Here is a 26,160-nt window from a genome sequence, read left to right on the forward strand (position 1 = left end):
AAGACCTGCACCCAGTTCCTGTGCCTGAATGCAGCCAGCACCACCATGCACTTTGTAAATACCTCAGTTGATGTGGCCAGGCTATAGGGCAGCAATGTGAACTGGTAATGCAAGTCGAAACAGAGGTAACAGCAGTGGGCTGGAATAATAGAGATATGAAAGCATACGTCCTTAAGATTAAAAGTGGTGTACCAGCCCCTGGATCCAGGGAGTGGATGACAGCGGCCAGAGAGGCCATGCAAAACTTGAGCTTTTGTATGAACACATTCAGGTTTCTAAGATCCACTATGGGGTGCAAACCCCCTTTGGCCTTCAGGATGAGGAAGTACCAGGAATAAAACCCCTTGCACCTGAACTCCTGCTGCATCACCTCTATCCACCCTTATGAGGTGGATAGAGGAGTGAGGAGTGACCTCATCTCCTGGAGGAGGTCAGGGGGCCAAGAGGACAAGACGATATGAAATTGGATAGATGTCCCACTCCCACCTTGCTTAGGACCCAGCAGTCCAACATAATCTGGGCCCAAGCATGGTGGTAGTGGGACAGACTATTCCCAAAGGGAAGAGGTGGATCTGGGACAGACTCTGGTGCTCTGCCCTCGGGCACACCCTCAAAAATTAGGCTTGGGCCCCAGGGGTTGCTTGGATGGGTCTTGGCCTTGGGTAGAAGAGGAACCATGAGACCTCCTCCCATTATTAAGGCCACTCTTGTGACAACTCTGATCTTGTCTAGGGGGGCCAGGATAAAGCCGAGATGGCTGATGCAGCTTAAACTGGCAGCACAGAGGAACCAAAGTGTGAATGCCCAAGGACTTCAGGGTAACCTTTAAGTCCTTGAGGCTGTGCAGATCAGATTCTGTCTTTCCAGCAAACAGACCCTTCATGTGGTAAGGCAGGTCCTGAATTGTGTACTGCACCTCCACTGAGAGATTGGACACCTGCAGCTATGAGTTTCATCAGAGTGGATGGCTAAAGCCTAAGTGCCAACTCCATGAGGATCAATTTAAGCCATTGGTCCCTCTCCTTTTTTGTTTGCAACCTAAACCCCCTGCAGATACAGTAATTCCTCATTTAACACAATAGATACGTTTCAGAAAATGATCGTGCTAAGTGAAAACGTGTTATGCGGGGTCAATTTTCCCACTGAAAATAATGGAAAAGGTGGGAGTTGCGTTTCAAGCCCACGTGCGCTTGCAGCTCCAGCCTGCACTTGTTAGCCGCTGGGACCAGAACATAAGGTTGGGGGAGAAAAGGGACTGGATTATAGTAGGAAGGGGAGGTGTTTGGCTCTGGAGAAGGGAAGGGAAGGACAGGGGAGGGGGCTTGCAGCTGGCGGCTGAGTTTCCCCAGCTGTCCGGTTGCTGGCAGCTGCATGGGGCTTCCCCCTGCCTCCGGAGGTTCACCGCTCACTGCGCCATTCCTTGGCAACCCCCTCTGGGGATGCTTCGCTCCCTCTTCTCCGCCCCCCATTTACAGCCGTCGGCTGGGTTTCCCCAGCTGGCCGGTCGCTGGTAGCTGCGCGGGGCTTCCCCTACCTCCCTAAAAAGTGGCAGAGGTTCGCCACTCACCGCGCTGTTCCCTGGCGACCCCCTCTGGCCGGATGCCTTGTGTCCAGTGAGGAGGAGTCACCGGGGAACAGCACAGTGAGTGGCGAACCTCTGCCGCTTTGCAGGGAGGCTGGGGAAACCCCGCACAGCTGCCAGCGACCAGCCGGCTGGTAGGGGAAATCGCGTTATTGCGGGGATGGGTCGTGTTGTTCGAAAAATGTTCCCTAAAAAAAATCATGCTATTGCAAAAACGTGTTAAGCGGGCACAAGTTAAGCAAGGAATTACTGTACCACATTTATCTGGCATGTGACCCTCTGTAGCCAGACATGAACCCCATCTTGTTTCCCCCTCCCCAGAGAGCAAGACAAAGGCAGTCAGCCGTTGATGCCCTGGGAATGCAGGTGTGGTGCCTGTCCCTGACTCTACCATAAACAGAAACCAGACAGTAAATGGGCTAGCTGATGACTGGCAGACCTCCCATCGCCGTGATGGCTAGTATCAGTAATTGACACGCCTGCACTGTTTCAGGAGAGGAATCTTTGCCCATCACATACCAGAGGTGCCCATTGTCTGCATCTTCCCAGGTGTGAATTATGCTTTGCACCCTTCATGGGAAACTTGGCATTCAAAGCCATTTTTCCTAATTGGCCACTTGAGACCAGGAAGAAGCCTACATGACCCAAGGAGTATAAAGAGGGGGTTAGTAGCCCACCCCCTTTGAGCTCCAATCACCTACACCTGCTGGCAGGTATTGATTGTCTCCCGAGGTCTGTGGGACGCCCAACCTCGCCCTTCTTCTTCCCGAGGGATTGAGAGAAAGACGCTGGCCACGCCAAGTCTGGAACGCAGGGGTGAGAATTGTACCTGCAATGTGTTTTCTTTATGTGTACACTTTAATTGTCACTCTGTTGTAAGTTTAGTTACTTTATTATAGTTTTCTTAAGTCAAGCTGCTTCATTTCTATTGTAAACTGCCTTTGGTAAGGTGATTTAGCTATAAACTTTGGGAATAAGTGGGGTGCCCTCATTTACTTATAAATATATATATACTGAACCAAGTTTCTTTATTTCTTTTCTCTTTCTTTCTCCTATAAATAAGCCAGTGCGTGTCAAGCTTCTGACTTGAACCCGTGCTTCTGTACCCGAACCGAACACAAACAAAAGAACTTCAGCCGGTCAAAAGGGACAGGTATAGGAAGAGCTTGGGCATTTTTGATCGTGTCGCTTCCAGGGGACAGATCTGTTGGGGCACCTCTCAGCCTCCCCAGGCTGCCCGCTGGGAAGGGATTTCTGAATCCTAGCAGCTAAAATCTGAGGTGTAATAAGCTCTTCCTATAAACTCGGGGCGTCTGAGAGCCTGTTGGCTGCCCTCTGTGACGGGACCCCGGTCCTAGCAGTAAAGTCACAGATGTTAAGCTATTTTTCTGGGCACCCTCCAGCCTTCTAGGCTGCCCATTGCAATGAGACTTTGCATCTCAGCAGTTGAAGACTTGGGTGTAACACACACGCACACACTGCCCTGACCATTTCGGCTGACACCCTCTCCAAGACACTTCAAGCAGTCAGGGTAAGGAACCCCTCTGTGCATATGCTTGCCACACTTCAAACACTGCTTGAAACACTGCTAGGGTCGCTGCATGCTCCAGCATGAAAAATAGAAGGAGGAAACACCCACCCAAAACTAACTACACTAAGAAACTCGAAGAAAATAACTAATCTACACAACAAAAACAAAGAAGAATTCAATGCTTGGGACTAACTACTTGCGAAGCAAAAAGCCGTCACTGGCAGAAAGAAGGAACTAATGCGGGGTTTACGTCGGCAGTGTATATGTGCAACGCCGTGAGACATCATCACAGGGGGCACCACAGCTGACCAGTAGGGAAAAGTCTTCCAACGACCATGCATGCAGCATGTGCACACACACATTTTAGAACGGACATGAGCAACCACTTGAAGAAAAAACAGAACTGTCCATCAGCAGCTGCCATCTATTTCTCTCAGGATACGTCTACACTTGTACCCCAGTTCGAACTAGAGATGCAAATGTAGGCAAACGAAATTGCTAATGAAGCGGGGATTTAAATATCCAAAAATGAGGAGTAATGTTAGTTCGAACCAAGGGGTTTGATTCAAATTAACGCAGCCCAGAGCGCACTTCCTGGTTCAAATCATCTGGCGATCGGAATAGCGCACGGGAGAGATTATGCTAATGAAGCGTGGCATATTTAAATCCCTGCTTCATTAGCAATTTCAGTCGCCTACATTTGCATCCCTAGTTCGAACTAAGATACCTTTGAGCATTGAGTTATGTGTATCTACAGTGACTTTAACACCACCCTGTAGGGTCTCATCTCAGATATGTCTTTGACATTTAATAGCGATTATTAGTTTAACATCTAAATGTTTTCTATGATATAGTGCATTGTATTATATGAAGAAGTCGATAGATTCAATTCAGTCCAATAGTCGTCTAGGAGCAAAAACTACTGATTAATGCTTTTCTCAAAGAAGTTTTCACTATCCAAAAATAATAATAATTTCCTAATTAAAAAATCAAATCAATATAAATGTGTTTGTCATGGATAACTGAAAGTCTTTCAGTTATGCCTCACTAAAGGCATTTTTATGAATTCTCACCTTAAATCCAACTCTCAAAAAAACCATCCCTTTGAGAATTTTTACAGTACTTCCATACCTGCCAAAGTTTGAAATGTGTACAAAGGGGAACATTTTAATGTAAAAATTGAACACATTTTTAACTCTATTGTAATATATTTGATGGGGAAAGCTTTTAGCAGGAACAGAACTAAATGAGGAATTACATATTGCTCTTTAAACAATATAAACAAAACCTGTCCTTCTCCCCTTGATGTAAAGCCTAGTGAGAATAATTTTAATCCATCATGGTTGCATAAGCTATTGGGAGTGAGGGGGTAATACTACTTCTATAATAACAACATTAACTTTTGAAAGGAATTCTTAAGATGCAATCCTGGTCCCATTAAAGTCAATAGCAAAACTCCCAATAACTTCAAAGGCATCAGGATTTCACCCTCAGAGGATATCCACCAGGGCAAAGGAACATGCTGTAGATATTAGTACCTGTATCTCCCCCTTCCCCCTCCCAACATGCACTCTTTATTAGTTACAGAGGAATTTCCATAGATTTCAAAGCAGGGGGATTGCACGCACCAGACCCACCACTGCTCTTCTTCCAGATGCTCCCGTCTTACTTGCTCCACCCATGTAAATGGAGGCATGTCTACGTATCAATCTAGCCCACTGTCATTAATGAATCATACGTCATGTGAATTTCTATGTAATTTTAGGAAAACAGAGTGGCTTGGCCTGCCATTCATGTGTTACTCGATATGAAATACTGGCAGAATACATTAGCTGTACAAAATGGCAGAAAGTAAATACACCTTTACCCTACTAAGTTGGGAAACAAAGCTCAGGATAAGCAGACTGTTCTAAAGCGAGATGATGTACATTCCAAAGACAGGAGTGCTTCCTCTATGAAAGAAAACCTGCTCCTTAATAAAAATTGTTGCACGGAGACAGCGAGGGAGTGAAACATTCTGAAAGCACTGAAAGAACAGAAGAGTAGGGGCACAAGGCACAAAAATTCCAAGGAAACAGAAAACAGAAAGAAGAACTACAGAAAATAAGAAAAGTCATCAAAGTCATCCATGGCAAGAGAAATCACTTAAATGTACAAGTGATATTCTGATCATTTACACATATTTTTTGCAGTCATTAAAATAGGTATTCATTACTGTTGAATATCTTTAAATTATATCTATATATAATAACTATCTCTAAATTATACACGTGAAATAATTTAAAGATATCTGTTACAGTTGAGTATCTGAATCTTAATTAATGAGCAGGTTTTCTTTAATGGAATCATTACTGTTAAGTACCTATTTTAATGACTGCAAATATGTACATTTTACAGCAAGAGAACTAATAATTCCTTCACTTCATGGTGAAAATGAAAATGATTGGGCAATCAGTCAAATGGGAGAGTATCAGAATTTGTGTTAGTGAATACATTTCTCTGATTAATCTTGTCCATAATCAATTACTTGTAATGGTGCATCAATTAATAATGCCTACTCATGTTAGCAATTAAATAGGTAACCAATGCTCAAACATTTATTTATAGAAACTACCACATAGCCACAAAATAATGTACGCAAGCCACATGATAATCACTGATCATTAAGAAAAACATGTTCAAAATGTTCAAAACATCTGGTGACAAGTCCTGTTTCACAGAATTCATGATGTTTATAGTCTTATTATCATAAAATACTAATGTGAGAATTGAATTATATCAGGAGAAAAGGTCACATACATATATAATAAAAAGTTTTTCAAATAGCAAAGAAAAATGTATTTCCACAGTAGTGACTGAAAATTTTTAATGCTTGGTTACCTGTGTTTGGCAAAGAATCTGTATGTGAAATTAATTGTTGGTCTCAATAAAGTTAACAATGAAGAGGTAGCTATGTAACAAAAATCTACCATGACATTTGGTAATGAAGCTCACAGCAGAAAGAAGTCTGAGCAGCCAAAGAAAAACTGTGTGTGCAAACCAAACCAACTTCCCATCCCAGAGCTGGTCCTTAAGTGGGTTGTGCCCACGAAAGCTAATGATACTATGTACATTTTTATTAGTCTCTAAGATGCCGCAGGACTAGTTGTTATTTTTTAAATTTTTCCAGTTACAGACTAATACGGCTACTCCTCTGATACTTTAAAATATACAGCCTTGCAGTTGGGGAAGGTTTCCTTTCCCAATGCCTATGCTGCTGTATGTGTTATATGGGATAAAGGACTTCATTCTCTGGGACTGCCATGTCAATACCTTGATTTGCTTTAAAAAAGGCATATTATATAAGTGGATTCTAGAAGTTAGTTTTGATTCCTCTTTTTATGAATAAGGTCATAGTAGGGGGGAGGCAAATAAATTAGATTTGTTTTGAGATTTCTGGTGTCATGATGCAAGGCATAAGCCAAGAATAAACTAAGGTTAAGAACTATTACTCTTGACAGATTACTACCTAATATTCATTATAGAATTTGTTCACCTCCCTTTAAATCATCAGGTATTAGCCATCAGACAGGATACAGACCAGAAAGTACCACTACTAGTCTGTCACAAGATGGCAGTTCTTTTGTCCCTATTTTATTTATAGCATTTGGCCAGTAATTCACAATCAGTAATTTATTAAATAACCAATCACTTTCTTCTTTTGTGAACTGTCCTCAAACTCCAACATTTTCAGATATATTTCTTATTTGACAATTTCTTCTGTGACTAATTCTTACTTTGGAGATTGTCCATGAAAAAAATAAGTCAACTTATATCAGCTGAAAATCTGGTCCCAAATAACCACAAAAGTACTTTTGCCATTCTGGCACTAATAACATGGCTGTATGTTTAAAATATGCTCTGTAAAAGATGCTAAGAAAACTTGTCCATTGGGATTCCAGGGAATGTGATTACTTTTCGTATGCTAGCTGTTTTGACAGAAAAGAACACTAGGGCATCTGTGTAAAAAGAACACTAGGGCATCTGTGTAAGTTTCTCCTTTTGAACTTCATGGGTGATAGTCCTGAAGACCTATTATTGTTATCAGGGAAACCTAGGTAGCTAAGAAAGTGTGACAGTTTCAGCTGTGACTTATGGACACAGACATGCATAACTAGAAGATACTTTGGACAAAATGCCTCATGTAACCTATCAGTTGTAATGTCTCAGGTTGTATCTAGACTACATCCCTCTTTCAACAGAGGGATGTAAATTAGACACTTCAAAATTGCAAATGAAGCCAGAATTTAAATATCCCGTGCTTTGTTTGCATAATCACATAATGGAGCTCTTTCGAAAAAACGCTATTTCAAAAGAGCGCCATTACGTGATTACGCAAATGAAGTGCGGGATATTTAAATCCCGGCTTCATCTGCAATTTCGAAGTGTCTAATTTACATCCCTCTGTTGAAAGAGGGATGTAGTCTAGATACACACCCTGTCTTCTGGATCTGTATATCTTATTTTGGTGTATGTATCGTTCAGGTGTGTAAAGTTAGAAATATGGAGTATGGAATGGTTTATCGTTTTAGATGTGCAAATGAAAGCCATCAAGGGTGTTTTCCTCAATGTCTAGGTGATAACCTGTAAACAGTCTCTTTTGTCCTTTAAGTCTTAGCAGTGGTTGGTCCTAGTAAGGCATGTGATCACCTCAACTGATAGGGTTTGATCAGGTAATTTTCCATAGAAGGTGGGGGAGAAGGCCAAGTTCCCACCAAAAATGGAATCTATAACACAGTGGGAAGTGAGCAGTCCCTTTGTCTTTGGCTTGCATGTCACTCCCAAGAGAATGAACCAGAGACCCCAGGGAAAAAGATCTTCTCTGGCTTGGAAGTTTGGCTGAAATAAGAACAGTTTTAGGGTAAGTTTGTAATAAGTGTGAGAACTAGCTATGTGTTTTTTGTAATTTTAAATGTATAATTCATTTTGTTCTGTCTGTTTTCACTTGCAATCATTTAAATCCTACTGTCTGTACTTAAATCAATCAGTTTTATTTACTATCAAGACCAGTGTAAATAATTGTTACCAGGGGAGCAATCAGTGTGTACATCCTCCTTTCATTGTTAAATGGGGGGTTGTCCGAATGATTTATTTGGGATTCTGATCCCATTTGAGGGTTGGACTCCTGGAAGCTGGGCTTGAAACTACGTTCTCTTCAGGCCTGAATAGATTCAGTGTTTGTATTGCTCTTCAGGAACAGGCGGTAATCTTAGCTCTGTGCTATGGCTGTGGGAGACCAGGAGATTTGGCCCAGCAGGACAGGGTAGTAAGAAGCCCCAAAGAGGAAGGAGGCAAGTGAAGGTAGCTTTGTCAGCATCAGAGCGAAGCGAAGGGGAAGCGGAGGGGGGCAATTGCCCCCGGGCGCCACGCTAGGGGGGTACCAGATTGGTGTGGGACCGAGCGCACCAAGTGCACGCTGTTCTTGAGCTGCCGGCTAAGTGCTGCTGCGGCTGCCAGTGCAGGTCGCTGCACCGGCTCTCTACAAAGTGCAAGCCAACACAGCCAGCAGGGTGGGAGGAGTAGTGCTCTGTAGAAGGGTAGGTTCCTCCGTGCCTGGCTTGGGGGTGGGGGGTGGAGGATTTGATTGAGGGAGTGCTCCCCCCCCCCCGGCACTGGGGGTGCCTTGCTCTGGGGGAAGGAGGGGAGAATGTATGGGGGGGCTGGCTTTGGGGCAGGGATGGTTGTGTTATACTTAAAAGTACTGCATCGGATCTTTTTTGGGGAAAAGGCAAAATGCCATATTTATTGGTAATACACACATAGCAGTCAATCTGTGCATATAATACAGCACACATACATGTCTTGTTTTCACCAATAGCTGTTCCACCTAACTGCTGGCCAGATTAGTTAGGTGGGGGGGGGGGACTGGAGCCAGATCAATGCTCCCATGTTGACTGCAAGATGCCTTACAGATGTATAGTGTCTTCCCTCTCATGCAGAGAGTCATCATATACATATGCAGTTATTCATCTATGGCACCTTCTTCTGAGTGGTTTTCTTTTTAATGCTCCCCCATTCACCTTCAAAAAGGAACCTTCCAAAAGCAGGCAAGTTCTGCTTACTCCCAAGGCATCCATAGGTCCAGCCTTCTTTCAATGAGCTTACTTCACAGGTCCCATTGTTCTTATTGTTCTTGAATCTGGCTTCCACCTCTCTCCAAACATTGCAAGTGTCCAGAGATGCTTTTCTTTCACTCCTTATCCATTCACATCTCATTCACTCAACAGGACAATCAGTTTAGCAAAGGGAGGAGGGGGGCTAAAAAGTCTACAAGATACAAGGTTTCTATGTAAAAAGGCTTCATACAAAGTTTCTATGTTCTGTAAAAGTATACAAGGTTTCTATAAAAGGACATAATACAAGAAATGAAAGACTTATTACAAAACTAAAAGGGCTTGATTCAAAGTTAAAATAAAAAAAATCAATGAGAAAATGATTAATACAGAGATTAATGAGACTTACCTATAGTTGCATTGGTATGGAGGGGACTGAGGTGCCTGCTCTGGGGAAGGGGTATTGAATTGGAATGGGGGTTCCTGGCTCTGGGGCAGGGGTGAGTATATTGATTTTTTAAAATACCTTAAATTTATATTTAAGTTAAAACTCATTTTATATGAGCAAATAATTTTATACATCAAATTATTGTATTATATTAAAACAAGACCTGAAAAATATTACTTATTTTTTGTAAATAAAAGATACTTTATAACAAGAGGAAAAACTTAAAAAACAATAATCCGGTAGCACTTTAAAGACTAACAAACATGTAGATCATGCATGTCAAACTTGAAGCCCTCTGAGGGCCACACAAATGAAAACTGATAGCTTTCAGGGACATCAAAGAGAATGTACTTCTATAGGGCAGTTGTAATTATTTATTATTATAAATTATGTTTTAGGTATATTTCATAATATTTTTCAGGTCTTGTTTTAATATAATACAATAATTTGATGTATAAAATTATTTGCTCATATAAAATGAGTTTTAATTTAAATATAAATTTAAGGTATTTTAAAAAAATTTATATGATACATAACTTGTTTTGTTGAAATGAAAACAGGTATAGACCATGGTCAATCAAATAGAACAAGTTTTTGTGAAAATTTCAGATACTTTGTAAATCTGAAATTTTGCATAAACATATAATTCTTTGTGCAATTTGAAAAAAATGACATATTTATTGATATAAAATTAATATACATTTTGTGATTTTATTTGGGAATACATACAAAAAACCCAAAACATTAACAAAATATTCCCCTCCTTTCTCCCAGAGCCAGGCACCCCCATACTAATCCAATCCCCCTTAAGATAGTTCTACTGTTATCTACTAACTGATCTACTAATTGATCCAAGGATCTTTGGCTATTAGTAGTGTTTGTGATTTTTTCTCTTATGTTCTTATTTTTTTGCTGACTTAGAAATAATAACAGATCCACAGTAACAAATGATTGGGAGGGGGGCGCAAATTTGGGCTTTGCCCCCGGGTGCAAAACATCCTCGCTATGCCTTGTTAGAGAAAAGAAACTGCCCCCCCCCAGTAAAAAAGTTTGGCCAGGCCACTCTTGCTATAGTGGGCTGCAGTACTCCTTGAGAGAAACCGGCCGCACCCTTCCTGCATACCATTGCCTTTAGAAAAAGGGAAGGTGTGAAAAGGGGAAAATAGCCTCAGACTATTCCACCCGTCACCTTGGCGTGAGAACTGCGGGGCTTACCTGGTCGCATGAAACCTGCACAGTTTCGGCCCAACCTCTGGGACACAGACCCCCCACTTGGTGACCATTGGGCCATAAATGGTAATATGCAAGCACGGGAAAGCGATGTGCAGATTTGGGGATAAATACCCATCGCACAGTTCGCTCAAGGAGGTCTTCGCAACACACGTACCACCGTGCGTGTGCCTTCTCGTATACTTCAAAGCGCTGCTGGCCTGATCAACCGACCAGCCACCTCCCCCGACTCTCGGGCGTAACCAAGGCCTTCGCAACCGAACCGATATCTGTGAAATGTTCTGTGTGCTGTGTAAGTTGATATGTATGATTTGATTTTTTCTTGTTGTATAAGCTTAGTGTTGTAGTTGTTTTGGGTAGTACATAGAGTTTGTAGTTATCACTGTTATTTAATTTGTGTAGCTGGATATTTTAAGATTAGAGACTATTCCCCTTGCCGTTCCCATCCTTATATCTCTGACACGTTTAACTAGAAATCATAGAATATAATAAATACTGTAAATTCATTATTAACACGGTCTATTAAAAATCTTAGAATAAATACTATAAATTCACCACTGTCATAAATACATATTTTTTATTTGATAAAACTGTCCACCTGGTTCTGTCCTTCCCCCCTTGGGTATTCATCATCGGACCTGTGTGCCTCTGATCAGCATTCTGGGAAACTCCCCCAAGGGTGTCTTCTGTGACCACACTCCATCACAGTGAGGTCCAATATGTTATGCTGTCATAAAGACAACAAATAAATGCATCAAAGATTTAAATCAGAGGAAAATTAAATAACCTCTCAAATTATGACATTATTGCTGGAGGAAATGCTTATCAAGTGGGAGAAATAGTCTGTTTTGCTACTCAAAGGCCTACCCTTTTTACACAGATCTAGAAATAATTAAAGAAAGGAGTTATTCACTAATCTAAAACAAACTGGGTTTTTATAGGATAATAGGATAGAGCAATATCAGAGAACATATATTGATTTACCTTACTAAATATGCTCAAAAAATTTTAAACTTAAAGACCTTAAAGCTTTTATGGACTGAAAATTAACAGACTAGGACTAAGTAAGTATACATTTCATTCTTCCAATCTATAAACCAAGAGGAGATACCTAGGAGCCAAGATCTGAAACCTGCTCAAATTCAAGGTTGAGGAAAATGTTCTCTGGATGCAAGGAGGTTTTTTAAGATCTTCCAAAATCAGGAACAAAACACACCTTTGCCATAAAACTGTCTCTTCTCCACACGAACACCTTCTCTCCAAATACTGGGGAGATTGGTCACAGATCATAATACTCTCATCCTAAACCTCAGCTCAGCCTTCATTCTTCAAAATCCTGGGAGAAGATATGAGAGACTGTGGTTTGCTCTGGAGGCAGAAAGATTTGGCTGTTGTAGACTAAGGTAGGAAACTTGGAAAATGTATTCTAAACTTGGGACTGTTGTGGAAAAATTCCCTGACAACAGTTCCTTCCCTCTTAAATCAAGGGGGTTTCAGCCCACACGCGTTTACTGACCATTTTTGTGGCACCAAAGCAGAGAGATGGCTTTTCAAATAGACCCAAAGCCATTAACAATACCCATACTCTTCCCTTAACCAATAATCTATCATTCTGATAAGTGCACAGCTTGCTTTATGAAGTACCAAGCTGGAGTCCAATTGCTGAATAGCTACAGATTGTATCTGTCTGCTTTTTGTCAGCCGGGTTTTGCCTTTGCACAGATAGACACTTCCCTTTGTTCCTGTTATAACTTCAGTCAGCTGCTGCCAGATTTCTACTTACATATGGTACTTATCTTTGCTTGGAGTAAGCATGGTTTTTTTAATGGGTTCCTCAGTACTATAGACTATGAGACTGAGGAGGAGGAGGATTTTCTTAAGAACTCTTGACAAGCTCTCTGTGCGGTACTCACCTTGCAGCTTGTCCCTGAAGGTAGTGGGTAAACCTGTGAGAAGAAGTTGGTTTGGGCTCCTTCTTCTTCCTGTGCTTTTTCTGGAAAAGTCATTTTCCAAAAGCATTGGGTCTTGATGCTGCTGCTTTGGATCAATACTAGCCTTGTGAGTTTTGTTACAGTAGCTGTGAGGTCAGTTTACTGGAGTAACAAAGTGGGATGGTAGAATTCCTTCTTTCCTTCCTGTTAGCTGTACTTCAAATGGTGTTCTTATGAAACAAGAAGGCTAAAGTTTAGGTGGAGAGATGGGGTTGTTTTGTTAAAAAGAATAGTTTACCTGCCTCTTGCAGCACCCAGGCTGGAGCAGATCAGCGCAGGACAGCGCATTTCAAATAATTGCTGAACAGGGAGCCAACAACCGAGGAAGCAAACATCTAAGAAGAAGAAGAAGATCTTGATACCAATGCAGAAACGCCAACTAGGAAGAGGTAGAATCACGGAATCATTCAACTGGAAGGAAACTTCAGTGATCATCAAGTCCAGTCCCCTACACTGACAGGTGTTTGTTTAACCTGCTCTTAAATATCTCCAATGATGGAGATTCTGCATCCTCCCTAGGCAATTTATTCCAGTACTGGCTGCCCCCAACTTGCGATCAGTTCTGAGAATAGCGTCGCAAGTCAGGGGCAAAGGGCTTAAATTGCAGGAAGGGAGGTTTAGATGGGACATTAGAAAAACTTCCTAACTGTCATTTTAAGTACAGGAGGCCCCCACTTTATAACGGCCTGATTTACGACCCCCCGCATTTACAACTCGAGCCGGCATTTACAACAGGCATCATACGCCGTTGTAAATGTGGAGACTAGGACGTAAGTCGGGGGATTTCTGCCCCTTCCACACTTATGGAAAAGGTCATAAGTGCGGGGGGTCATAAATTGGGCCGTCGTAAAGTGGAGGCCTCCTGTACTTAAAATGACAGGGGGTTTTTCTAATGTCCAGTCTAAACCTATCTAACAGCAATTTAAGCCCTTTGCTTCTTGTCCTATCATCAGAAGTTATGGAGAACAGTTTTTCTACCTCCGGCTAGTAACACCCTTTTAGGTACTTGAAATCTGTTATCATGTCTCCTCTCAGTCTTCTCTTTTCCAGACTAAACACAATTCATTTCTTTCAATCTTTCCTCATAGGTCATGCTTTTTAAACCTATAATAATTTTTGCTGCTCTTTTCTAGACTTTTTCCAATTTAGCCGTATCTTTCCTGAACTGTACTGCAAGAACTGGACACAATACACCAGTTGAGGCCTAATCAGTGTGGAGTAGAGCAGAAGAATTACTTCTTGTGTCCTGTTTGCTGTTTTTTGCAACAGTGTCACGCTGTTGGATCATTTTTAGTATCCAATAGCCACCTAACTTCTTGGTGAAGACTTAAACAAAGATATCATTAGATCATTCAAGCCATCAAATTCTTAAAAAATGGGAAAACTCCTGGCAAAGATAACTTGAATGCAGAATTGTTCAAGGTAAATCCTGAGTTAGTAGCATGTATCCTGGCCTCTCTATTTACATCAGTCTGAGAAAGGAAAAAGGTGCCAGATGAGAGTTTCTTTCTTTGGAATCTTTACTATAGCCCACAAAGGTTTACTCCATGATTGTAATAACTGGAGTGATACCACACTTTCATCCATGTCAAAAAAAGTGTTGCATAAGACCATAGTCCAGCTCATAGAGACAGTTGGTAGGGTTCTCAGAGAAGAGCAAGCTGGTTTCTGAAAGGACATACATACACAGATCACATCTTCCCTCTGCAAAACATAATAAAACAATGCTTCAAATGTCAATAGCAACTCTACATAAATTGCATAGACTTTGAGAAGGCTTTTGATAGCGTTCACAGGAACAGCCTATGGCATATTCTATTGGCATACGTAATCCCTCTCCATATAATCAAGATCACCTAAAGTTTCTATTTCAACTTTACATGCAGTGAGCTCAGTTTTGAAGTCAAAACAGGAGAACGTCTGGAGTGCCTTGTCTGAAATCCTCTTCCAACATTGCCATTGACTGGGTAACGTTGCATGCAACAGAAGACATGTCAAGAGGCATTAAGAGGACACTGTTCCCATTCCTTGAAGGCCTGAACTTTGCAGAGAATCTCACTCCCCTATCATATACACAATACCATATATACAAAAAAACAATTTGACTCAATGTATTCAGCTAACAAGTTGGATTGAAAATCAACTACAAAATGACAGATATCATGACCTTTAATATTGCCTTACCATCACCACTATGGACGGAGGACTGTTTTCACCAATGTGCAATGTAGAAACACATACTTGGGCAGCTCCATCAACTAGGAGGGTGGAACAAGTCAGGACATCCAGAACAAAATCAATAAAGTGAAAACCACCTTCAGAAGCTTAAGTACAATCTGGAAATCATCCAAATACAACGCCAAAACCAACCTCAAGATTTATCACAGCTGAAAACTTTAAACATTACATTATAGTGCCGAATGCTAGGGAATGAGAAAGTATGACCCATCCAAACTATCTTCATTCTATACAACCTGCTTTAGAAAAATCTTCTGTGTCTTTTGGCCCATAATAATCTCAAACCAGGTTCTATTCACACTGTGCAGGCAAGAGGATGTGAGCACCATCATTGCTAGGAGGCACTGGAGATGGATTGGCCATGTGCTTCCTATGGAAACTGATTCCATCACCGGAGTAGCAATAAGATGGACACTTAAATAAAAGGAAAAACAAGATCACCCATAAACAACATGGTGAAGAGCAGTGGAAGCCAAGCTGGGGAATCTGGGGTACAGCTGGGGAACCATTGAAAGATTTGCCACAAACAGACAGGAGTAGAGCAGTTTCATTGCTGCCCTAAACACCAGGGCTACGTCTAGACTGCATCCCTTTTTTGTAAAAGGGATGTAAATCAGACGTACCACAATTGCTAATGAAGTGGGGATTTAAATCTCCCCCGATTCATTAGCATAAAAATGGCTGACGCTTTTTTTTGGCACGGAGCTTTGCCGGAAAAAAGCGCCAGTCTAGACGCGGATCTTGCAGAAAATAAAGCCTTTTCTGAAAGATCCCTTATCCCTTATCAATAAGTCTAGACTGCATCCCTTATCAATAAGGGAAAGGGATAAGGGATCTTTCAGAAAAGGCTTTATTTTCCGCAAGATCCACGTCTAGACTGGCACTTTTTTCCGGCAAAGCTCTGTGCCAAAAAAAAGCGGCAGCCATTTTTATGCTAATGAATCGGGGGAGATTTAAATCCCCGCTTCATTAGCAATTGCGATACGTCTAATTTACATCCCTTTTACGAAAAAGGGATGTAGTCTAGACGTAGCCCAGGAGCATAATGGGAACACAATGATGATGACTACTTAGAATCAGGCGAGCATTGTAAAAACAAACAGCTGACAATAAAACTTTTTTCTTGCATAGTGTTTTTCATTCAGAGGTCTCAAAGTATTTTTCCAAGGAGGTCAACATCATTATTCACATTTTACAAATCAGGAAACTGAGGCAAACAGAGGGGAAGGAACTTGTCCAAGATCTGTGACAGAAGTGTTCCCAGCTCTGATCTGTGACAGAGCTGGGAACAGTACCTACGTCTCCTGAGTGACAGTCTAGCACCATACATCTCACTGACTCTAAGAAGATGGGACCTGTCATACACAGCTTACACTGTAAATTTGAGACACAATCCAACAAATGGACCAGACACACAGGCCCTTAAGACCTTAACATTTCTGAAGGCTCCTCCAGTGACCCCTGTCAGAACCAGTTCTTTTCTGCCACTATGCGTCTTCTTTAAAGGTAACAACAAAAATAAAAAATAAAAACAATAATTGAATAAACAAAACAAACTAGAAAAAAACAACATTCTTTCAGATGCACAAAATTGGATTGTGATCAAAATTTTATGTCCCATAAAATGTGGTTTGAACCAGAGAAAATGCTTTGTGTGAACCTTTGCCTGCATACTGTCTTCATGATTTTATCAGTTTTAAAATCTTGTTCTTAATGTTTCTGCTATATTTGCTTGACTAATTTTAACACATTACTCTTACCATGTTTTTGGTGCTCTGGATTGTTTTAAGTTTATACCGTCACTGTGGTTATAGATTAATTGCTATTGATTTCTAAAGAAAATATATTTTGATATATGCTTTTGACTAAATAGGATTATTTTCACTGTCATTATTTTTAGAGTCTATTAATCTTAGAGAGTCATTCTGCTGTCTTTTTAGACAATCTGTCAATGTCACCTGCATTTTTATCAGGTATTTGATTTCCACAGTAGCCTTTGTGGTCTAATGCCATTCCTAAACCCAAGAGACTCTGCACCCTCCACCACTTCTGTGACGGGAGGCAACCACAAACCCAGAATCCGGGCTCAAGGGAAAGAGACAGGAGACTGCCAGCTCAGCACTATGTTCCCCTGTCCCGGGGGAGGGGCTTCATGTTGATCCAGGCCTATGGCTGTCAAGCGCCACTCTTTCCCTCTCTTTACATCTTCCAACTCACAATGCATCACTAGGATTGCTGCCCATATAGACATACCCAGAGGTCTCTGGGGACAGCGGACAGTATAGGGCAGGGGTGGGCAATAATTTTTGATGGGGAGCCATGCCAAGGTTTTGGTAAGTGGTCAAGTGCTGCACTTTTCTATGGAGGGACTGCAGGGTTTTGGAATGGAGGTAAGGTGCAGAAGGTTACTCAGGGTAGAGGACTGGGGTGCAGGAGGGAACGTGGGGTCTGAGAGGGAGTATGGGTGAAGGAAGGGTTGTGACTTGTGACAGGGGATTGGGTGCAGGGTCTGGTAGGGGATGTGGGTGCAGGAAGGGATTCTCACTGGGAAAGAGGTACAGGAGGGGGTGAAACGTCTGTGGGGAGGGAGTTGTGACCTGGGCTGGGGGATGGGAGGGTGCAGAGGGCAGGGGATTGCATCCAGGAGGGGATATGGGTTTAGGAGAGGATTCTTACCTGATGGAGGGTTTAGGAGAGGATGCAGGGTCTCTGAAGGAGTTGGGTGTTGGAGAGGGTGGGGTGGCAGAGGCAGGCTCTGGCCAGGAGGCACTTACCTGAGCAGTTTCTGGCCTGCAGCACTCTCATTCAGGCTTCCCTGCCAGCAGCCCCAGATTGCTGGCTGGCTGTGCATGTGGCTCTTTGTGCTGCGGCGTGGAGGGAGGGAGAGGCTTCAAGCGCTGCTCCCCCCCCCCCCCCCCCCAGCAAAATCTCTCATCTCCCATTGGCTGATTTCCATCCAATAGGAACTAAGAGATTTTGTAGGGGATGGCAGCACACCTGATATAGAGAATCCCTAGCAGTATGGCTAATGATTGCAGGAATCATACTATCAAGAGGAGGCAGGGAGGCAGGTGGCTGTATACCAATTGCAGGTAGTGGAATAGGCAACTGGCACCCTATGTAGAGGCAAAAAGCCTCTTTGGGGATAGACCTTTCCTTCTGGTGGCTCTGCTAAGATCCACAAGGTTTAGAGTCTGCTGTTTCAGAGGGCAAATTCCACTCTTTCTGCAAATAGTGAATGCAAACCAATGGCACTTCTACTGGCCTATTGTTTTTCCTTAACATGGAAGCATGGAAGCCCCAGGGTTTTTGAGAGACATAGGGAAAAATTCTTCTTTCAGATTCACAGATCTCTTCCTCTTTACAAAATGAATTTTAGTGTGAATTTTATCTCTGAATTATATGGAAACAGGAGCAATTAGCTTTTAAGCAGTTGCTCATTTGTAGTTATTTCATCTTTCCAATTTCAGTGTCTTTTTATACTGACATTAACAGCACATACTTTCTTCAGCCAAATTTTAAAAATTGTGCTCATCAGCTCACTGAGCATAAAGTTTTTATTTTCACATTTGATTTTTTTTTCACTTAACAGTAGGTTGTGTAGCATATGTTTTGCACTGCATCTGCTTTTTCTTTGCTTTCAGACTCTGAAAACCGTGTTCATGGGGTAAGTTTCTAAAACATATAATTATGTTGCAAGCAAATAATGGATTGTCATATCATACATACATATTGTTAGCATTATTCTTTCAATTCTGAAGGTTTGTGCATATACAATGATTTTTCTGTGATAAGTTGAGATGTATGTAACCTGTTAAAGAGTAAGAGCAAACTTACAGAAATCTGACTCCATAATCTAAGGAATCATTAGCAAGGCCATGTGATTTCCATGTGTCCAGTGCCATACAATTTGCCAAAGAATCCCCCACCTCCCTTGCTGCAGAACTGTGCACCAGAGTCAGACTTATCATTTTTAAAAGATTATGTTTACCCCTTAGAACAGCAGAGAGAACTTCCAACGTGAACTGAGTGTAAACTAATGTGATGTTATATGCCCTTGTCTGAAGAACTGAGGAACTAGTTCTGAGGGGTCTGACCATCCTGTTCATCTGAGTTAAGGTCCTGTAGGCTAAACAATTCTGTATTTTCCAAGATGCCATAGAATTCAGTATTTCTGCCATAGATTTCCCAATGTAACTGTTATCCTATTTATCAGTTCATTCACAGAGATCCCCTTGAGACTGTCACCTGATGGGCTGATTATACCACTGAGCCCACCTACTTGCCCTCTGGGGCACCCCATCACCTTGTTCTACTAAGCCAGAACCTCTGATCTATCCAGCAAGGCACAGAGTTGGGGGTCACAGTCAACAGCAGAGTAACACAGTCACTGAAAGCAGCTTAGTTCCGGGAAGGGTCAGTCAAAAGGGACTTACACAGTACCCATCCCCAACAGGACCAGAACCCCAGATAAATACATCTTACCCTGCATAACAGTTTTACACAATGCAAGTTCATACGTTTGTTTCCTCTACCAATGAAAGAGAGATGCACAGCTGTTGACCCTCCCCCCCCGTAACAATTATTTACATTGGATTTAATAATAAACAAAAGTGATTTATTAACTATAAAAGTAGGATTTAAGTGGTTGCAAATGATAACAGACCATTCAAAATAAATTACTAAGCAAAATAAAACAAAAAAGGCCAGTTAAGCTTAATACTCTAAGAAACTTGTTGCTTGCAGTTTCTTACTGTAATAGTAGTTTTAATCATCATTATCACAAGCTAGGCAGCATCCTAGTTTGGGCCTGATGCTTCCTCCTGTTCAGTCTTAGCTGTTTGCAGCAGGCAGTCATCTCAGTGGTAAGCAGGGGGTATCTTTTTGTCTGGCAACTGCCAATTCCCCTATTGCTTGGTTCCCTGCCTGTAGATTTTACTGAAAGCAGGAAGGAATCCTTTGTATTTCAGTGCTTTCTCCCTCCAGTGAAAAATACCATATCCACAAAGGATTCCAGCATTAGGTGTCCTGCCAAGACAAGTGCCCTGGCCAACTTTAGTCCAGTCTTACAGGAAAAACAAGACTATTCACAGATCATTGTCTTGAGTGCCCTACCTGGCTATTAAGTTCATTGATACTACAAATGGCTTTCATTAGCCCACCTAGCTCGATGAACAGGTTTATACTTCATATTTCTAACGTCAAATACAGGAGTGATACATGCACACAGATGGAATATACATATTCGGGGGATTACAAGCTCTATTCATATTTTAAAACATTTTTCCATAAAAAATATGGGGGTGCAATATCACACCCTGCATCTGACATTTTATGTTTGGATTAATCTACTAGGACAAATCTGCAGCTGTCGCTTACTCTACATATTTCCCCACCAGGGGGAGCTAGTAGGATTAGAGTGAATGCTCCTGGCCCTGTTCCATTTAGCTATGCTCCCTGTATTGCTCCATTTTAATGAGCATGAGAGCTGGAATCCAGCTTGCAGCCAGGGAGTTGGGGAGACAAATGTCTAGGCTAACAAGCTAAACAGCCTGGAGAACTATGCAGCAGCCAAGACCTAGAAGCTGGGCCAGTGAGCTGGTGAAGGTGGTAACAAGCTTCCCCCTTCCCAGGTGCACATGGAGAGAGAGAGCCTCTGAATGATGGAGATCTCCTGAACAGTATCATGGGGTACCAAAACCAGAGAAGTGAAGCTAGGCTGTCAGGAGACCATAACAAAAAACTCATCTTCAAAAATAATCATGGTGGGAAAAAAATGAAAACGTGTTATGTCAGGTAAGTATTTTTAACTGTGAAATGTGGTTGGGGAGGTAAGGTCCAGATAGGAGTGAATGAAGGCTGCTCAAAATGATAGAATACATTAATGTCACCACAGAATTAAGATGTGGCTTCACTGACTCTTTAGTCACATTGTGCCACAGAGTCAATGGGACTTTGATTTTAATTTAAAAAACACTATTTCCGCATGTTAAGTTTGGATTTAAACAGACTAGCAAATAAGTAAAAAACACTTCTGTTGCTGTTCAGTAACAAAGTGTGCTCACTCTTCTAGAGAGAAAATTTATGATGACTACTGCTCTCCTGTAGCTTAAGATGGATTATTAAAATGGCACATTCCCATTGTATGAAATTCACACCTGTGCGGTCAACACAAGCTCTATACACCACTCAAGAACCATTGAAAATAGGGCATAAGAGGATATCTCAGCCTTCAGCTGGCCAACTACATAGGGTACAGGTTCAACTAATGTACAGAAGCATAGACATTCCAAGTAATATGTAATCACACTGTGATAGGAAATAATTTTAATTCTATTCTTTCATTTGATGGGGGGGAGTTATTATAATAATTTCGGTAGACAAATTATTGTTTTAGGGTATGTCTACACTAGGAAATTATTTTGAACTAGATTATTTCAAAATAGTTGTTTTGGGAGCCATCAGTCCGAAATAGTTATTTCGGGAAATATTAGTTCAAACTAGCTTATTTTAAATAGTTATTTTGGGAATTATTAGTTGGAAATAAGCTATTTCAAAATAATTTCCTAGTGTCAACATACCCTTAGGCTCTACTGAAATCCTGACTTTGATGAAGTCACTGAATACTATCAGTGTAGTGGAGATGGTGGGAAATGTTGCAATACTTGCACCTATCTGCCAGAATACAGACCTTTTGGGTATTCAACCAGCTCATCTGTACTAGATTTCCTAATGCAAAAAGTTGATTAAGAAGCAGAGATGAAAAAACTAAAAATAAAAGTAATGAAACAGAGAGGTATGGTCATTTTGAGGGTGAGCCAATCAAGTTTTTGGTATTTAGCATATCTCAGTTCAAAAGCATTTTAAAAGATTGAAGTTTGTTCATATGTCCTTTTGTGCTCCTGATGTTAAAGAACAAATAGTCTCTAATTTCAAATATTTTTATTGTAATAAGAAAACAACTCTAGATGTGTTTAGGCAGCCACCACGATGTACCCAAGGGGTGTAATTATCGCTTACTATATTAAAAAGAAGGTAATGCAGCACAAATGTCCTGAGACTAATAAGGATACTAGAAAAATAATTGCTTCAAGTTTTCTTTTCTTCCAGAGATACCCAATATTGCTCATTGAGAATGTGTATATATATATTTATATATTTTTAAACTAGCTTTGTTTGTGCGTTTTAGAAATGTAATTACCTAGGTAAATTGCATTTGGAACACCAGGGATTTTAAAAGTCCTGACTGATACAAGGTAAGTAAGATACCTGATACTATTGAGAGTTTATTTTGTGAAAGGCAGATGATATGCCCAGCAGTGTACACAGCACACAACATCAGTCCCTGCCCTGTGGAGCTTACAGTCTAAAATTCTGATCCTGCAATGAGCTATATGTAAATCTAGTCTGGTGACCACAGGATCAGGCCTAAAAATAAACAAACAATGCCCAAGATACATTAGTTTAGCACTTGCTGTCAATATGCTTATATATCAGAAATTATTGCTCATCTTTTGGCCAGAGTCTATCCATCCAAACTTATCAAAGAGGCGGAATAACTGGGTATCTATAATTGTCATTATCAATTAAGATATTCTGAAAATTATTACAAATTTCCCTATGGGGAAAAATCCAACACATGCAGGGATATCAGTGCTTCTGATTTTTGCAAATTTCACTGTATCCTTACCACAAGTCCTAACTAATCACAAGAGGTTAGCTTTTTATCTAATTACACTTTGGAATGGCAGATGATTAATGGCTGCTCCCTTTTCCTTCCTTGTTCTCTTCATGTGGAGAGATACAGTGAGAGTTCAGGGGGATGACTAAATTTAATCTGTTAACATCATAAGAGTGACACTGGGTTATAGAATACTGTCGCTGGGAATGCGGCTGTGACCTCACTCATTTTGGACCCATAACCTGAGAAGGGAATTGAAAAGCTAAAGAAAAAACACAGCAAAAAATAATTATCTAGTGAATGATGCATAAAAATAGGAAGTTATACTGAAGGAGCTCAACTTCTATAGGCTGCCAATGAACAGACTCCAGGGAGAAAAGATCATGTTGTATAAATTCGTTCAAAGGAAGAGGATTATTCACATTACCAAAAGACGACAAAACAAAGAGTAATGGTCTAAAACTAGGAAAGGTAAAGTGTAACAGTTAGGCTACATCTACACTGGCCCCTTTTCCGGAAGGGGCATGTAAATTTCACCAGTCGTCGTAGGGAAATCTGCGGGGGATTTAAATATCCCCCGCGGCATTTAAATAAAAATGTCCACCGCTTTTTTCCGGCTTTTAAAAAAGCCGGAAAAGAGCGTCTACACTGGCCCCGATCCTCCGGAAAAAGTGCCCTTTTCCGGAGGGTCTTATTCCTACTTCAAAGTAGGAATAAGACCCTCCGGAAAAGGGCACTTTTTCCGGAGGATCGGGGCCAGTCTAGACGCTCTTTTCCGGCTTTTTTAAAAGCCGGAAAAAAGCGGCGGACATTTTTATTTAAATGTCGCGGGGGATATTTAAATCCCCCGCGGATTTCCCTACGACGACTGGTGAAATTTACATGCCCCTTCCGGAAAAGGGGCCAGTGTAGATGTAGCCTGTAGGTAATTAAGCATTGGAATAGACCATGGACCAGGAGAGAGGGGTCAAGCAAAGATATGAGTGAGAATGCAACAGAAAGAAGGGATTAAAATCATAACAACTTAACTGCTTGTGCAGATGTGATATTAAGAGAAGCAGAGAACTATGTCCTCTCTATTTACTGGAGAGTTACATAGCCAGGGCCCTGCACACTGATCCATGCAGGCAGCATTTCATAATCGTCAATGGACCTCTGCAAAGGGACATGGCTCTGCCTATGTAGATCAAAACTTCAAGATCAGGACTACAATGTGGACACAGTAATATAAGATTCCACCCTGAACTGCTAGTGTACTTGATGTAGAAGGACATACTCTTGGAGTGAAAGGGTAGTTCAGACTGCTGCTGTAACATGCATAAGGAGTGAACATGATCAGAGCACCATGAGTCTCTCTCTCTCTCTGCACTGAACATAAACTTGACAAAACTATGCCACTTTCTGGTCCAAATGTAAAATTCACTGAATTGACCCTGATTCACACCTAGGGGGAAGGTGGAGAAGAAACTTCATTTGATTGACACTGGAAACTTTTTAACTCTAGTAGTTGCTCAAATACCATAGCAACTGTCATGATATAAAGACCCTAACCAGAATAGAATTCCTGGTTCCCAGAATACTCTTGAGGTCAGGACAGGGGAATGGTTTTGCTTGCCCTGCATTCAAAAGGGAGAAGTTGGGTGGTGCTCTCTTAAAAATTCGGGGGGAGGAGGGGGAGGGGAGAGAGATCTACCAGACCAATGAAGCAGCAGAAGTCTGGAGGAGACAACTGGAACATCTGAATATATGATAAAATCATACTGTGTATATTTCTCTTTTAGCTCTAATATATATCCTACTGCCCCTTGCATGCAGAAAGAGAGGTCAGAGAAAGGTAAGGCTACTCCTGGAAGACCCTTGGGTTTGGGCAAGCAGTAGCTGCTGCACTACTTTTTTTCACTTCCTACATAATACATACAGTATTTATGCCCCCGGTTCAGATTTAGTAATACCCTGTCCGTTGTTTTATCACAAAATGGGATGTGCCTTTAGGACAGATGATAGATCACATTCTGTTTGATTTCCAAATTCTTACTTTGTGAAGGCTAATGGATATGTGTTTAAATTTGCTACATAGTAGAATTCAATAAAGTACCATAAAGAAGGTCTTCCCTTGATCTTCCATGTACTGCAGCATTTTAAGATTACCTCTGCTTCTTTTCCCTTTCCAAGGATAACCTGATTTTTATTCCCCTGTCATCCTAAAGAGAGTATTTGTTCCTGTTTAGTAAGAAGGATATGGACATACACATATCTCACAAATATCCAAAGCTGGATTTACATTGGATCCACCCAGGTTCATAACAAGGTACCGTACCCTTGAATAAAAAACTATTTTTCTATTGTAGGACATGTTCCAGCAGAAATCAATTTATAAAGAAAGACATGATTAAAATATTGATATTAGCCACTCTGTATCAGTACTGTGGCCAGGAAAAGAAAAATCTTAGAGGACAACATGGATAAGAACATTTCAAGAACTGGAGTTCATCACCTCCAAATTACAATATTCAGGAAACTCAGGAACTTTTTCTAGAAAGGCAAGACTTGATTAGCCCATTGTTTAATCAGGTAAATCAAGGACATCCAATTCTATAGGCAGTACTGAGCATTGTATCAATACAGAATAGCTGGATGAGAACTTCTTTAATGTCTTGATGGTTTTCAGATGAATTTGAATACATAATGAAAGTAATTATTCTCTGGTATTATGATGGATCTTTCAGTGTTTCTTGGAAGACATCTAGCAGGTTGTCTGATCAAGTGTCTTACAGGATAATGATTGTGAAATTGTTCCATATTAGCAATGAGGAAAGAGTATTTGTACAGTGTCTGTATATTTTACTTGTATTATTTTTTCCATTCTGTATCCTAAAGAAAGATGTCAATTTAGAATAAACTATTGAAAAGAAAATTGAAGGTATATTTACTGACTAACATCACCCTTCTGAAGCTAAATGAAAAATGCCAAATGCCTCAATATCTTCGTAAGTGCAACAGAATGACTATAGAGAGCACATCAAAATTAGTCAGGCACACTCTTCCCAAAATAGATGCAGTGTTCCCTGTAAGCTTGGCACTTGTGCGGCCACTCAGGAAAGATTCAAATGCTGTCCAGCTGATCAGCAGAGTGCCCATAGCTAGATTTTTGTTTCTACTGGTTGTATATAGTCACATATATCTCACTGAACATAGAAAAATGTATTCTGCCCAGGAATAGAAAAATATTAGAATATTGATTATGGGGCAAAACATGTTGAGCTAAGTGAGGAAGGCAAATTAAAGTATAGCAATATGAATTGGGCTACATTTAGACTACACTCAAACTGAAATAAGTATGCAATATGCACTATGCAAATTTCAAAAT

General features: G+C 41.0%; 1 protein-coding gene across 2 annotated transcripts in view; it reads left to right on the forward strand.

Moving 5' to 3' along the window:
- ANO6 (anoctamin 6) overlaps nt 1-25,619 on the forward strand; it is a 186,101-nt gene extending 160,482 nt beyond the window's left edge. Inside the window, exon 20 of one of the 2 annotated variants that reach the window (XM_006126492.5) lies at nt 25,142-25,619. In XM_006126492.5, coding sequence (XP_006126554.2) covers nt 25,142-25,186 — 45 coding nt within the window. In that variant the 3' untranslated portion in view covers nt 25,187-25,619. Of the gene's footprint in view, nt 1-18,756; nt 18,799-25,141 lie in introns of those variants that run through there. The other variant, XM_089779468.1, reaches the window with a different exon arrangement.
- Nucleotides 25,620-26,160: the final 541 nt, after the last annotated feature.

This window comes from Pelodiscus sinensis, chromosome 1 (assembly GCF_052426305.1).
Source record: "Pelodiscus sinensis isolate ZL-2025 chromosome 1, ASM5242630v1, whole genome shotgun sequence".
Lineage (NCBI taxonomy): Eukaryota > Metazoa > Chordata > Testudines > Trionychidae > Pelodiscus > Pelodiscus sinensis.